The sequence below is a fragment of the Lissotriton helveticus genome, chromosome 1_2 (genome assembly GCF_964261635.1).
Source record: "Lissotriton helveticus chromosome 1_2, aLisHel1.1, whole genome shotgun sequence".
NCBI lineage: Eukaryota > Metazoa > Chordata > Amphibia > Caudata > Salamandridae > Lissotriton > Lissotriton helveticus.
The window spans coordinates 153937271-153950246 of NC_136058.1; the positions used below are offsets into that span (position 1 = coordinate 153937271).

General features: G+C 40.5%; 2 protein-coding genes across 3 annotated transcripts in view; one reads left to right on the plus strand and one right to left on the minus strand.

Annotated features, from left to right (window-relative positions):
* LRRC42 (leucine rich repeat containing 42) overlaps positions 1-6393 on the minus strand; it is a 135177-nt gene extending 128784 nt beyond the window's left edge. The window contains exon 1 of the mRNA XM_078673450.1: positions 6328-6393. The gene's annotated coding sequence lies outside the window, so the exon portion shown is untranslated. The remainder of the gene's footprint in view (positions 1-6327) is intronic.
* Positions 6394-6797: 404 nt separating this feature from the next.
* Positions 6798-12976, plus strand: part of IFT25 (intraflagellar transport 25) — a 114494-nt gene continuing 108315 nt past the window's right edge. The window contains exon 1 of one of the 2 annotated variants that reach the window (XM_078673452.1): positions 6798-7153. In XM_078673452.1, coding sequence (XP_078529578.1) covers positions 7053-7153 — 101 coding nt within the window. In that variant the 5' untranslated portion in view covers positions 6798-7052. The remainder of the gene's footprint in view (positions 7154-12976) is intronic. The other variant, XM_078673451.1, reaches the window with a different exon arrangement.

A 12976-nucleotide genomic window follows, 5' to 3' on the forward strand; every position in this document is an offset into this window, starting at 1 on the left:
CAGCTCTTTCTTCCGAGGTGATGTTGCTCGTTTGCACTGTCCTGCTCTGCTTCATTCGGAATATCAGGAAGTCGCCAATCATGGCCTCCGAAAATGCATCAATCGAGTCCCACAGCATTTGGGGATTAAAGAGCGATATAGGTTTAAAGGTGCTCTCCTCTCGGTCTTGTTCAATTCCCTGTGCTGCTGCTCTTTCCACAAAAGTTCCCTGCATGGTCTGTTCATCTCGTTCTTCTCCCAGATTTTCAAGGAGCTCTATCCCTACCAGATCCTTCACAGTTAGGATATCAGTAGCTGTTAATCTGTAAGATGGCGCTCTAGTGTCTTTCGTGTGTGATCTCAATTTAAAATATTTAGGTAGTTTGAGTTTACGAATGAAGCAAAACAGGTCTATGCGAGTCTGCGTGTATTCCAATCGGCTGCTAGGGCAGAATGTCAATCCGAATTTCAAAAGTTTTGTTTCCATATCGGTCAGCTGTCTGTTAGTCAGATTTACCACTGTTAAACTGCTTGTATCGTTTAACGCCTGTTCATTTTCTTCTTGCTCCTGCTGGTCCAATCTTGCGCCCTTCCTCTCCCTCTTCCGGCCCCCACCTCCTCTGTGGGGTTTTCTGCGTGATTTTCTGGGGGTTTGTTTTTGCCACCCCGCAACCATGACTGTCTGATTACTTTGAACTTGTCGTGAAAAGGGACAGCTTTCACTCTCCCTTCATTACCACGATTCGATTGTTCAGCACTTGACTCGTTCTCCGTGACCTCCGATTCAGAGGTTTCAACTCGTGGTGTAGTTTTTTGTTGTGCCCTCCGATTCACCTCTTTTCTTGGGGCATCGAATTTTTTGGCGAATGTTAGCACCCGACCTAGAAGATAATCATTCTCATCAAGGTTGTACTTCTCTTGCTTTCGTGTTTTAATTTTTTGTTCATATTTATTCAGTCGCGGTTTCCTTTGTGCCTTCAGGTTTTCAATTTGGTTCTTATCTTCCTCCTTATCGAGTTCCTCTTCTAATGCCTTGATTTCCTCTAATGCCTTGTCCCTGTCACTCCAGGCATATTTGACAAGCATCCTCAGAGTCCCTTCACAATAATGGGCTGTGTGTTCTGCCCAGTCGGTAAGGAGTTGGGGGTCCGGGTTCTCATATGATGATACTGTATAAACCCTTAATCCCCTTGGAACTCGTTTGTCCTCAATATAGCTCTGAAGGCTTGTGGCTTCACACCACTTGCGTATCTCACGCTCGCATGCTCTCTCCATTTTGAACATTATGTCATTTAGTTTGCTGCTTGTTTGTATTATAGTAGGTGCTGGTTGCAAAGCTACTCCGTCGTGCTTTTTGAACATGTCCTTTGCCGCTTCGCGGCGTGTGTTCTCGCAGAACATATCCATATCCGGTACTATCTTTAATACGGAAGAAGTTTGCCTATTACGTTCCCTCACCCCATATGCCGCTGCCAGTCTCGCTATCCGAAAATCAGGATAAGCTCACCTTTGGGTTGCCGGTTGCTTCTGTTAGTAATCAGCAGTCTGCACCGGAAATTCACTCTCGAGGGTGCAATTGAACAGCCGCAGCGGTGCTCCGTATGAAATATACACGCTCTCTCTCCACCTTATCACGGAGCACTCAAGCAGGTGCGGTCAGCGGTCGTGGACTCCCGCTAAACATCCAGCTCAGTCACAGCTACTTAGAAGTAAATGAACCGCACTCACAGGGGGGGAAGCGTTAGTCAGGAAACTTCTTTATTCCGATATTGACAGGCGCGTTTCGGCGTCAAGCCTTCTTCAGTGTCCATTACACCCGGAAATACAACTTTAATAAAGCATCCAGCCTGTGAGTCATTACCAAAAAAGAAAGGACTAGTCGACCTAGTGAAACATGGGCGCCATTTTAACACGATGTTATTAGTTCATTATGAATGGCAAAACATACACTTATGAATAATAATTCAACATAAGAATGAACCCATTGTTGTCCTAAGGTCATGGATCATTATGCCGTGGATCGGCGTAGCTCCCTACACACTTTATCAGTAGGGAACAACGAAACTCAACCATCACTGTTGATCTCAATACGATTTTTGTATACTGTTAGATCGTATTGTCAGAGACCACATCTGTATGGGATACAAAAGTCTCATTACGCCGTGTAGGTTTTGCCATTCATAATGAACTAATAACATGGCGAATGGTAGCTGCAGCATACACGGGGACTAAGACAGATGCTGTTATTCCACAGGAACCTTGGGCTTCCCAACTTACCTGGAGCCAGCACCGATCCGACGATTCTTCTTACTCCCTCATGTGAACCGACCCCAGCAACGCCGACGCAGTGCCTGCTGGGATTTGAAGTCCGACTTACCTGACACGAACTTCTATTGGTCGGTCGACAGCTGCAGAGGGAGGAGACTGCGGTGCGGGCGTGGTATTTCACCCAGGTCAAGTGTAACAGGAAAGTACTCTTTACAGCGTTGGGCGCTGAGGAAGGCTTACTATGCCGAAATGCATCCGCCGCCGCTGGGACTTCCGTGTATAAACCTATGTCCTGCTCTGAACCCCCCCCGTGTGGCCTCTGTTCTTTTCTTTGGAGAGAGTATTCGTGTATATATATATATATATATATATATATATATATATATATATATATATATATATATATAAATAATTTAAAATGATTTTTTTATAAGATAGGATTAAAGACATATTTTTCTAACTTTCTCTGGTATTTGGTTGTGTTGCATTTTGTAACAGTGGTGAAAGTGTATAGATTGAGGAGTGATTGTTTGACAGTAACATTTGTGTACGGTTGTTTTTAGGTCTTTCGGCTTGATGAGCTACATGACTCTATAGGGTTGATGAGCTAGTCACAAATTAGAGGGTTGAAGCAGAGTAACATTTGTCATTGTCTTGGTTGAGATATCAAAAAAAAGAGGATGGTTAGGTCAGTTTATACTCTTTATATCAAATATTTTTCCAGATCTTTGGGTTTTGAGATTAAGTGTTTTACAAGAATGCCTAGTTTTATTTATATTTATTTTCTATTTAGTAATGTGTAAGGTACATGGCTACCCAAATAGGGTTTCTCACTGCTAGAGGAAGATACATGCCCTCAACAGCCAAGGCTGTTCTTCTCAAAGAGTTACTTTAAAGGCAGTACATTCTGGGTTTAGGAATTCAGTAATTATTTTGTGTTGTACTTTTAATGGCCCGGTTTCTTCTGAAATGTGTTGGAATAATATTGCCTTTTTGTATTTTTGACAGTGACTATGTAAATTCTGCAATGATACTAAAGTGACAATTTGTTTTTTTAGTTGTACATTTCGTCTACTCTCTTTCCAGAACTACCAAATCCCTGCGTGGTACTGGGTGCACTGTGGTTGGGAATTGAAAGCGGCTGTTACAATGATTGGAGAACATTGCCATGTACTATTGCAATATCATTTTGTATTACAGTACATTTCACTAAGTGTTTATAAGTGCAACCCACTTGGGTATGACACCAATGTAGCATAAATATATTTGGTATACTTTGTTTTATTTGCAGCCATTTACTACTATTAGTTCATCCTATGCATGTTCACAATATGGAGCCCCTTACTGTGGATGCGTTAGTTTCTATGTATTGCACCATCATCTCATCTATGAGGCAGAAGCATACCCACCGCTGCAAAGATTCTTCTATCAGGCATTTAGAATAAATATGCATAAACCAAGCACTATTCCTCTTATTTTACTATAAATACTGGGACGTACAACAGCAGCGTCACATTTGCTGGAACATGATCAGGCATGCATCAGGACCTCCTGCACCACACCATAGGTCATACTGCAACCATATTCCTATCCGTAACATACCGATAGGAACAGTTTGAGTGCTACAATGTGCCACCGTTGTTGCAGTTGTGCTCTACACAACGTGACAACACCAAATCAAAATGACTGTAATATCACACAGTTCACCTTCAAAGGACTGTTGCTTGGAGACGCACAACGAGCTACCAAAATATACTTAAATCCGACACAGGCATTCTATTATCACTATAAAGGAGTACGTGCTTCAGTTCTCAGGGCTCCTGAGAGTTTCTGTTCTAGGTTTGAGTGGTTCATCCATCCTGGGGTTTTACCTACACAGCATATGCACTCTGCTGCAAGACCTACTGTTTACCATTCAGTGAGTTTACAACCCGACCACATCCTACCATTAGTTATTTTCGTTATCACTCATTTGCAATAATTTTATTGCTTAGCTCCCATAGGCTTCCCTTCCTTTCTTGAGTTAGCTCCTCCTTGAAGCCTGGACCAAGTATATGTTCATCCGCATCTTTGCTCTTCCTCATATATTTTTTTTGTTTTTATTTTATAAGCATTTCAGAATTATTCCTGGACCTACAATGTGACTTCAAACTTTTGAAATTCGGCATACAGATTTTTTTTCCCCACTCTATCTGCCGTCTCATTTGACGCTTTAGTTACTTACACCCACAACTGTACTACTCTACTTCCCTCCCACTGTACACCACTCTCAACGCCACTCTACTCTTGGTTATTCCCCTCTCTATTCTATACCAATCTAACCTACGCCTCTTTACTCTGTGCCAATCTAATCTACGCCACTCCACAAAATGCCACACCGCTGTACTCTAACCACTCTATGCCACTCTGCTCTATGCCACTCCACCCACTCTAGTCTCAGCCACTCACCACCCTAAGGTATGCCAGAAGTCTGCACGCTACTCTATTGTAATTACATTTATATAGCGCTTGCTACCCCTGACGAGGGGTCGAATCGCTTTTTCGGTGGGTAGCACGCTACTATGGAACCCATAAAGGATTAGTGTAGAATTAGTATAGTGAAATATTAAAGTAAATTGAGTGGTGGATAGGTTAGTCAGTTATTTGAATTCAGAAGGATAGCGGAGGGATAGAAGAAGGAAAAAGGTTTGCATTTATATAGCGCTTGTTACCCCTGATGGGGTGTTGAAGAGCTTTTTTGGCGAGTAGCAAGTTACTCTGGAACCCATAAAGGATTAGTGGAGAATAAGTATAGTGAAATATGAAAATAATTTGAGTGGTGGATATGTTATTGTTATTTGGATAGAGAAGGGTAGCAGAGGGAAAAAGATTTGCATTTATATAGCGCTCGTTACCCCTAATGGGATGGTGAAGCGCTTTTTTGGCGTGTAGCACACTACTCCGGAACCCATAAAGGATTAGTGGAGAATAAGTATAGTGAAATAGGAAAAGAACTTGAGTGGTGGATATGTTATTGTTATTTGGACAGAGAAGGGTAGCAGAGGGAAAAAGGTTTGCATTTATATAGCGCTCGTTACCTCCGGAACCCATAAAGGATTATTGTTGAATTAGTATTGTAAAATATGAAAGCAATTTGAGTGGTAGATATGTTAGTCAGTTATTTGGACTGAGAAGGGAAGGGAGGGATAGAAGAGGGGAAAAAGTTTGTATTTAGTGCATGCTACCCCTGATGAGCCATTGAAGTCCTTTTTCGGCGAGTAGCACGCTACTCTGGGACCCATAGAGGATTAGTGGTGAATTAGTATAGTAAAATATGAAATTTGAGAAGTGGGCATGTTAGTCTGTAACTTTGATTAAATAGTAGCGGTATAAAAGAGTGAAGGATTTTGGAAGTCATAGCAGTAGGAGGAGGCTACTCCACTCTCCTCTACACCTCGCCATTAACTTTTAGCCCTGCTGAACAGCAGTCACACTGCTATACAACATGTTGAAAGGCATTGGCAGTCGATATCACATGGGCTATACCTATTGGCTTTGCCATTGCTGGTTTCTTTGTTATAGGGTTTGTAGTCCTATAGAAACTGCAACAACAATCAGGACCAGAAGTTCAGAATTCAAAGAAAGAAAAATCTAACCAGGACGCTCTACTGACCCATAGATCTCGAAAACGTGAGCGTTTGTTTTTTAAGTCTTTGTTAGTTATGAGCGTGCGTGCCATTTCGCAGCTTGATAACGCAGATAACACTGCTGATGTTCACAACATTGAGAGCTGTCTAAGAAAATAAATACCAACATAAGAAGGAAACATCATTACACTTTGCAGTAGACCTTGTTATAAGTCACGACCTCTAAAATTAAAACAGACAGATGCACGCGCGAACCCAGTATAATTGATATGTACATACTTTGTACCAATTTGAGAACTTCTTCACCTTTTTTAAAGACGAATAGACCTAGGCAAAACACATCAGCACATTCTAAAGGTTTCTACGGGGCCAACTAACTTAACAAATCATTATAGGTCTTGTAGGACACTGCTGCAAACTTCGAACTCCGAAACATAAACTCAGAACTACCAACCTGTGCAGTGAAAGCGCCTTCTGTACACAACAAGTGGCATGGGAGTCTTTTCTCTATGTCACTCACTTTGGAAACTAACAACCAACTACCCAGGTGCAAGTCCTGAAACACTAGACCAATCACAGTGAGGTATGGCAGCGGCCATCTTGGAATGTTAACACGTTCCATTGATGATAAGCTTAAATGGTTTACATTCTCTTTGTATTTTCATTAAATTTATGTTTGCCAATGTATTGTCATTATTTAATACTTTCTTCGTTGTGTGGTGTAGGCTTACACTTTTACTTATTTGCCAATGAGTTTACTAATGATTTGAAACTGCTTGCTTTTCTACACTATTGTATTCTGTCCTTATTCCGATCTCACTAGTAATATGTCAGTTGAAGCGTTTCGTAAGGTTTCACCCCCACTCCTCACCGTAGGTAATAAGTAAAAACCGAGCTCTTTGCGCATGTCTGTACTGAAGCCGTGGGCTCAATATCGCAGTTTAACGAGATGATACATTTAACTCCAAAATGGCCGTCAAATTTTCCCACTTTGATGCAGACTGTTGCTGTTTTAGCGCTGCGCAACGAGACTTCTCGGTTGCCTGGTGACTAGGGGACTCTCCTTTCGATGGCCCGGCAGCCTCTGCAAGGGTTCAGCCTGCTGTAGAGCTCTCAATTTTGTTGGTGTCTTAAACACACATGAATGTTTATCTTTGACAATTGACAGCCGGATCAGACATGAGCAAAGTTGATGATTTCTGTCTGGCTTCCAATGGAGGGAAGGTTGTACTAGCCACGTCCAGCGACGAGAAACACCCTCCCGAGCACATCATTGATGGGTAAGAGCCGCATCTTTCCTATACTTCTAGATTCCTCTGCTTTATGGACAGGCAAATTATATTTTCTGACCATAGAAGGTTTTTTTAACCCAACTGCCAACACTAGGATGCACATTTTATACTTCATGTCTTCCATCAAAATATATTTTTTGTTTGAGTTGTTTGTCAGTCACTCAAACATATTTATTTCGGCTAATTTGTCATAAAAAGCATGTAAAAACATATCGTATATGAACCTAAAACATAGAAACATTTAAGTATAAAAGACATTTATGGACATTAAAATACTAAAAAGGCTTTACATTAAAAAATGGTTAAAAGAGCAAAGCATCAATAAAACTAACCATTCGTTGAAAGGTTACATACTCATAACGATATCTGATCTGGCTCGCTTTAATAAAATGTAAGAGTACAAAAAATATGTCTGTTGTGCTTAATTTTTGTACAAATTCCAATATAATGGGCAAAATAGGATAAAGTGGCATGTCTCTTTTGTGACATTACATTGACATGGTGGTAATTCCTTCTGTCAAACGCACTCTATAGGAAATGCCACTTTGAAATGTATTACATTTCATCTAAAATGTGCTAAGAGGAGGCAATATGTTACATTTTCAATCCAGCCCAAATTTGGTTCAGTGGGTTTAACAGTTGAAATTTGCAAATAATGTTCGACTGTTTTCATATTTAAGAGCCCCTTAACCTCTCCTCCAAACAATAATCTGCATATGGAGATTTAACAATGGTTTTAGTAATAGGTGCAACGTTATTAGGGGGCATAAGCATTTCTTTTAGGCCTAATTTGAAATAGGTCTTAGCATTAGGTGGAATGCTCTTAGGGGACATAAACATTTCTTATAGGCCCAATTTGAAGAAAACTGTTTTAACACTCATCAATCTTGTTTACGAGTGGTGCAATTTTTATCTGATCCCCAAAATAGGGTAAGCCCAACTCCTCATGCCATATGAAATTTGAGGAATTGTGTGGGACTGCAACCATTCTATATGTGAATCAATTTTCTATGTATTGGAGAGTGTCTACCTTGTGATGAAAAGGAGAAAAAAGGAGTAAAATTGGAAGAAATAAGTATGCAAATTGCAACTGAGGATGTGCCAGCGGTTTGGGGTGTACAGGCGCCCCTCTTGATTGTGATATTTTTTACGTGCAGCGTGGGCTAAGCACGTCACCAATGAGCACGCAGTCATCTATTCTACATTGTATAAAGCAGCAGAGATGCTTTTGAGTTTATACAAGGCTATCCTCTCCAAAAGGTTTTTTATTTTTATGTTCCTTGCCAAACAGAAGCTAGCTTCCACATTCTTTCTTGTTTGCTGTGATTTCATGGCTAAGCGGGATTTCCACTTTAAGGATGAGTTAAAAAAATTCCTAAATTAATAATATCATTTTTTTTTTAAGTGTGCCATCTGTTCTAAAGTGCTTGAATGTCGTGTGTAATGCCCCACAGGTCATAGTATATGTTTTTGTATAGTTCACTTTCAGGTCCAAACTCTCCATGTACTCCGTAAGTGATCTAATAACTTCTGTATAGCATTCAGAGTACGGGCTAGTAAACCTGCACCATCTACATATAAAAGTATGGGCACAGAATGGTCCCCCATCTTTGGATCATCCAAACATGTCTGTAATAAATGGTCTGTAATACCATTAATATAAACCAAAAACAGAAAAGGGGTTAAAATAAATCCCTATCTCTCACCTCTCTGGGACTGTATTTGGGTTGATAAGTCCTCTTGTGGACCATAATAAACTGTAACTTTAAGATCGTGATGTAAACATTTTATCAAAGTAAGTAGGTTTGGTTCCACTCTCATTTCCTGCATTAGTTTGCATAGTTTATTTCTAATAACTAGATTAAAAGTACTCTACAGAGCAATAAAATCCATATAGATAGGTCCCTCCCTATTGCCTTTACATATTTGCTGGTGATAAGGTGTAGATTTAGTGTCTGTTCTATTGTGCCTATACTGGACCTGAACCCAAACTGAAAGGGTGTTAAAACACTTTTCTCTTCTGCCCATGACTCTGAATGGGCCAGAATCCCCAGTCACAGGCTTTTTGCAGTCGCACCTATTAGGGATATTGGCATATAGCAGGCTGGAGCTAATTTGTGCCCCTTTTTAAATATGAGTACAAGGATATCTGATCTCCAAGACTCCGGCATGGCACCCTCCAAGGTACTTCTTAGCACATTTGTTAATACCGGGCTCCATAAGTCGGTGTTTGTCCTAAAAAGAGCCACTGGTACCCCGTAAGGACACGGAGCCTTTCCAGGAGCTGATTCATTAATTGCTAGTACCATCTCACTCACCTCAATAAAGGTATATTGGGGTGCTGGAGCTGGGTCTACCTTGTGCATTAGGTTAAAAGATACCCCTAAAATGTGTTACCCACTGCTCCTCTGGAATTATGACTTCCACCTTGGAAGTATCAAAATCAGAGAAAAAGGGATGGTTTGTTACCTGCCAGAATCTGGTACTATATCTTAGAGGCAGCCATGGCAAGTTCTTCTCATGCCCCTTCCCTTATTTCCCTCTTCCTGTCTTCTACAACACTCTGAAAGTCCTGTCTGGCCCTTTTAACATCCATAAGATTACTGCGGTTTGCTTGAGTACCGTTTTTAAATGTCTATGTGCTGCGGAACAAGCATCATTGAGCCACTGATGAGGGGCCACCTCTAAATAGATTGAGTTGTTTGTCAAAGACCCTTGCATGCATTCCAGAGTCATCACCACAGTCACATTTAATGGCATCAAAGTTTCCCAACACACTTTACCTATTCAGGCAACAGCTTAGATTTAAGAGTTCTACCTCTCAAAAACTTAAAAAGAGAAATTCCACTGGTAGCGTGTGACGAAATTGAATAAGACCTCTATATTGCCGAAGTGCAGTTTTGATTTTATATTTATAAAGTAGGACTAATGCCCGGAGACGTCTAGGCGCTAAACCTGAAAGGTGATGGCTAGAAAAAGGAGAAGGCAATTGAGTCTTAAAACTATTATGAAAAAAGCTAGAGTAAAATGGCAGGTTTTTAAGGGCCTGTATGAATGGAAGTAATTCTGAGGAATTTTTTTAATGGGTAGAAAGCGTTTTTAGGAAGAGTGTTCTACAGTTTGGACGTGGTGGTAACGAAACCTTTGCCACTGCAGTTACATAGCCGGAATCTAGAGACGTCAACCAGATTGTGGATGGAAGACCGGAGATTTCTTGGTGGAACATACCAGTGGAACTAATGCATTTGATATTCCGGTCCAGAATTGTGTTAGGCCCTAAAGGCAATACATAGTCTATCCCTTTTTTAATGGGGAGACCATGAAGAGATACAAGCTTTTTTGGCAAAATGATGCCTGTGAATTTCCAACAGAAGTCGGGCCATTCTGAAGAACCTGTAGCTTGGCAAGAAGACCTTTCTGTAGACTGACAAAGAGGGCATTACAGTAGTCTAGTTAAAAAAGGCTAACAGCAGAAACAACAGTTTTTTGGATATCCTGAGATGTAAATGGAAAGATATTCCTGAACACCTTTAATGTATAGAAAGTGGATGAGGTAATAGCATTTACCTGATGTTTAAAGGATAAAGCTTTATCGAAGATTATTCCCAAGTTATTTGCTTTTGTTACAGGAGTGGGGAGTGAGCCGAGTTCCTGAGGCCACCAATCAGGTGAAAGGAAAAGGAGATGTTAGATCCGAAAACCAATACCTCAGTCTTGCCTGAGTTTAATTTTCAGGCAATTCTGTGTCATCCACTTATTAACCTTTTGCATACCGTTTTGATACCTGGCAGCTGTGTCCTGAATATTGTTTGTCACTGAGACAATGATCTGAGTGTCATCTGCATAGGACACCATGTGAAAGCCATTGGATTTAATAGCACTTGCCAGGGCAGTGACATAAAGATTGAAGAGAGAAGGTCTGAGCGAAGAGCCCTGTGGAACGCCTCTTGCCTGTTGCACGGACGCGCACCAATTAGAAATAAATATCCCGCTGAATGTGGGGGGAAGGGGTGTCTTCACCAGACATTTCGACTAAGTGTTTAAGGAGAAACAGTTGAGCTAAAATTAATATTAACACTGTGGCCCAGCAACCCCTTAGTCCTACAGCAGGCTCCCCTGCTGGGAGCTACTTCTGGTTCATTAAATGAAATTAAAATAAATTTGAGAAGCCAGAAACCATAAAATATTGTGTAAAGACCCACTACAAGATGGAGCCCGGCCTAACTGAAGCCAAGTCCCTCCAAAAACGGCACAACTCTGCCTACAAGGAAATTAAAACGGGCAATTTGAGAGTGCCAGTGCAGGTAAGAGCACCAAATTCTAGTATTCATCATCAGTTTTGCCAAAGCTGCGCTCCTATTCCAAATAAATATCCCACTGAATGCGAGGGGCTAGGGTTCGGCAGACGCTTCGAGTAAGCTTTTAAGGAGAAACAGATGGGCTAAAAGTTTGAATACCTTCTTTTATTAAATGATTAGCACTTTCTACTAGACCATTAGATAATTGACTATAAAAAGCACCTGAATAAGTATACTGTCATGTGTCAATACAAAATGCTTCATATCTTTAGAGAAAAAATGAGCTCCATTGTCAATGGCCACTTGTTTTGGAGATTCTTCCTAAAATTACATTCTCCAAGAAGGTCATCTGGAGATTCTTCCTAAAATTACATTCTCCAAGAAGGTGAAAACACTCTTTATTGTAGATGTTTCAACAAATGGATAGTATATCAATTTAGAAAAGTAATCAATCAGAACAATTGGATATTTCTTGGTAGCAGGTAAGAATAAAATGGTACAGAGAAATTTAAAGCTAACTTGTCCCATGGATTTTCTGGCAGAGGAACACGATTGAGAGGGACAACATTTGATTTCCAATGTTTGTCTACAACTATACATTCAGGAAAAACATTGATCGCACCTGTAACTTGGTTATCCATTGATGACCACCAAGAAAACTCTCATGAGTATTTCTGCTACTTGCAAAAAACTCAATGACCACAATGTGCAATCTTAATTAATTCCTCACGAAACTCAACAGGCGGAATAAAACACCCTTTACTCAGACAAAAAATATTCTCACAAGAAAGTTCAGAAGCTTTTGCATAACTTCTCAATTCAATGGAGAGGCACCTAACTCTTGGCTAACCTTTCCTGATATACTTCAATACAAGTTGCAATGTAGGATCTCGAGCACTAGCAGATTTCCAATCTTCCTCGAAATGATACCTTTACTACCTGCAACACCATTGATGGCCCCCTCAACACATTCAATTTCTTGATCATTTATATGTGTATCTTTCTTCATCAAAGGCATTCTGGAAAGGTAATCAGCCCTAAAAATGTTTTTGCCCTTGCACACATTTGATTTGAAAATTAAATTCCTGTTTTTTGGACAAAGACCTAACAAGTCAAGCAGAGGCTTTACTCAAGCCTGTACCCTTTAGTATGTAGACTAAAGGTTTATGGTCAGTGTAGATAGCAATTCTTACCCCAAATATAGATCTTACATTTTTTTAAAGCCAACACACAAACTAATGCCTCCCTTTCAATGGTGCTATACTTTATCTCAGCCTCTGTAAGTACTCTTGAGGCAAAGGCTAAAGTGCATCCTTTGCCATCAACAATCTGGCCAAAAACCGCACCAGTGCCTCATTGACTGGCATTAACACTGATTCCAGATTTTGCACCTGATACAAATGTACTTAACGAGGGTCCATTGGTGACACTAGACTTGATATTCTCATAAACCCTTTTAATGCCCTTTTACCACCTACATTTTTGTCCCATCTTATGCAGCACACAGAGTGGT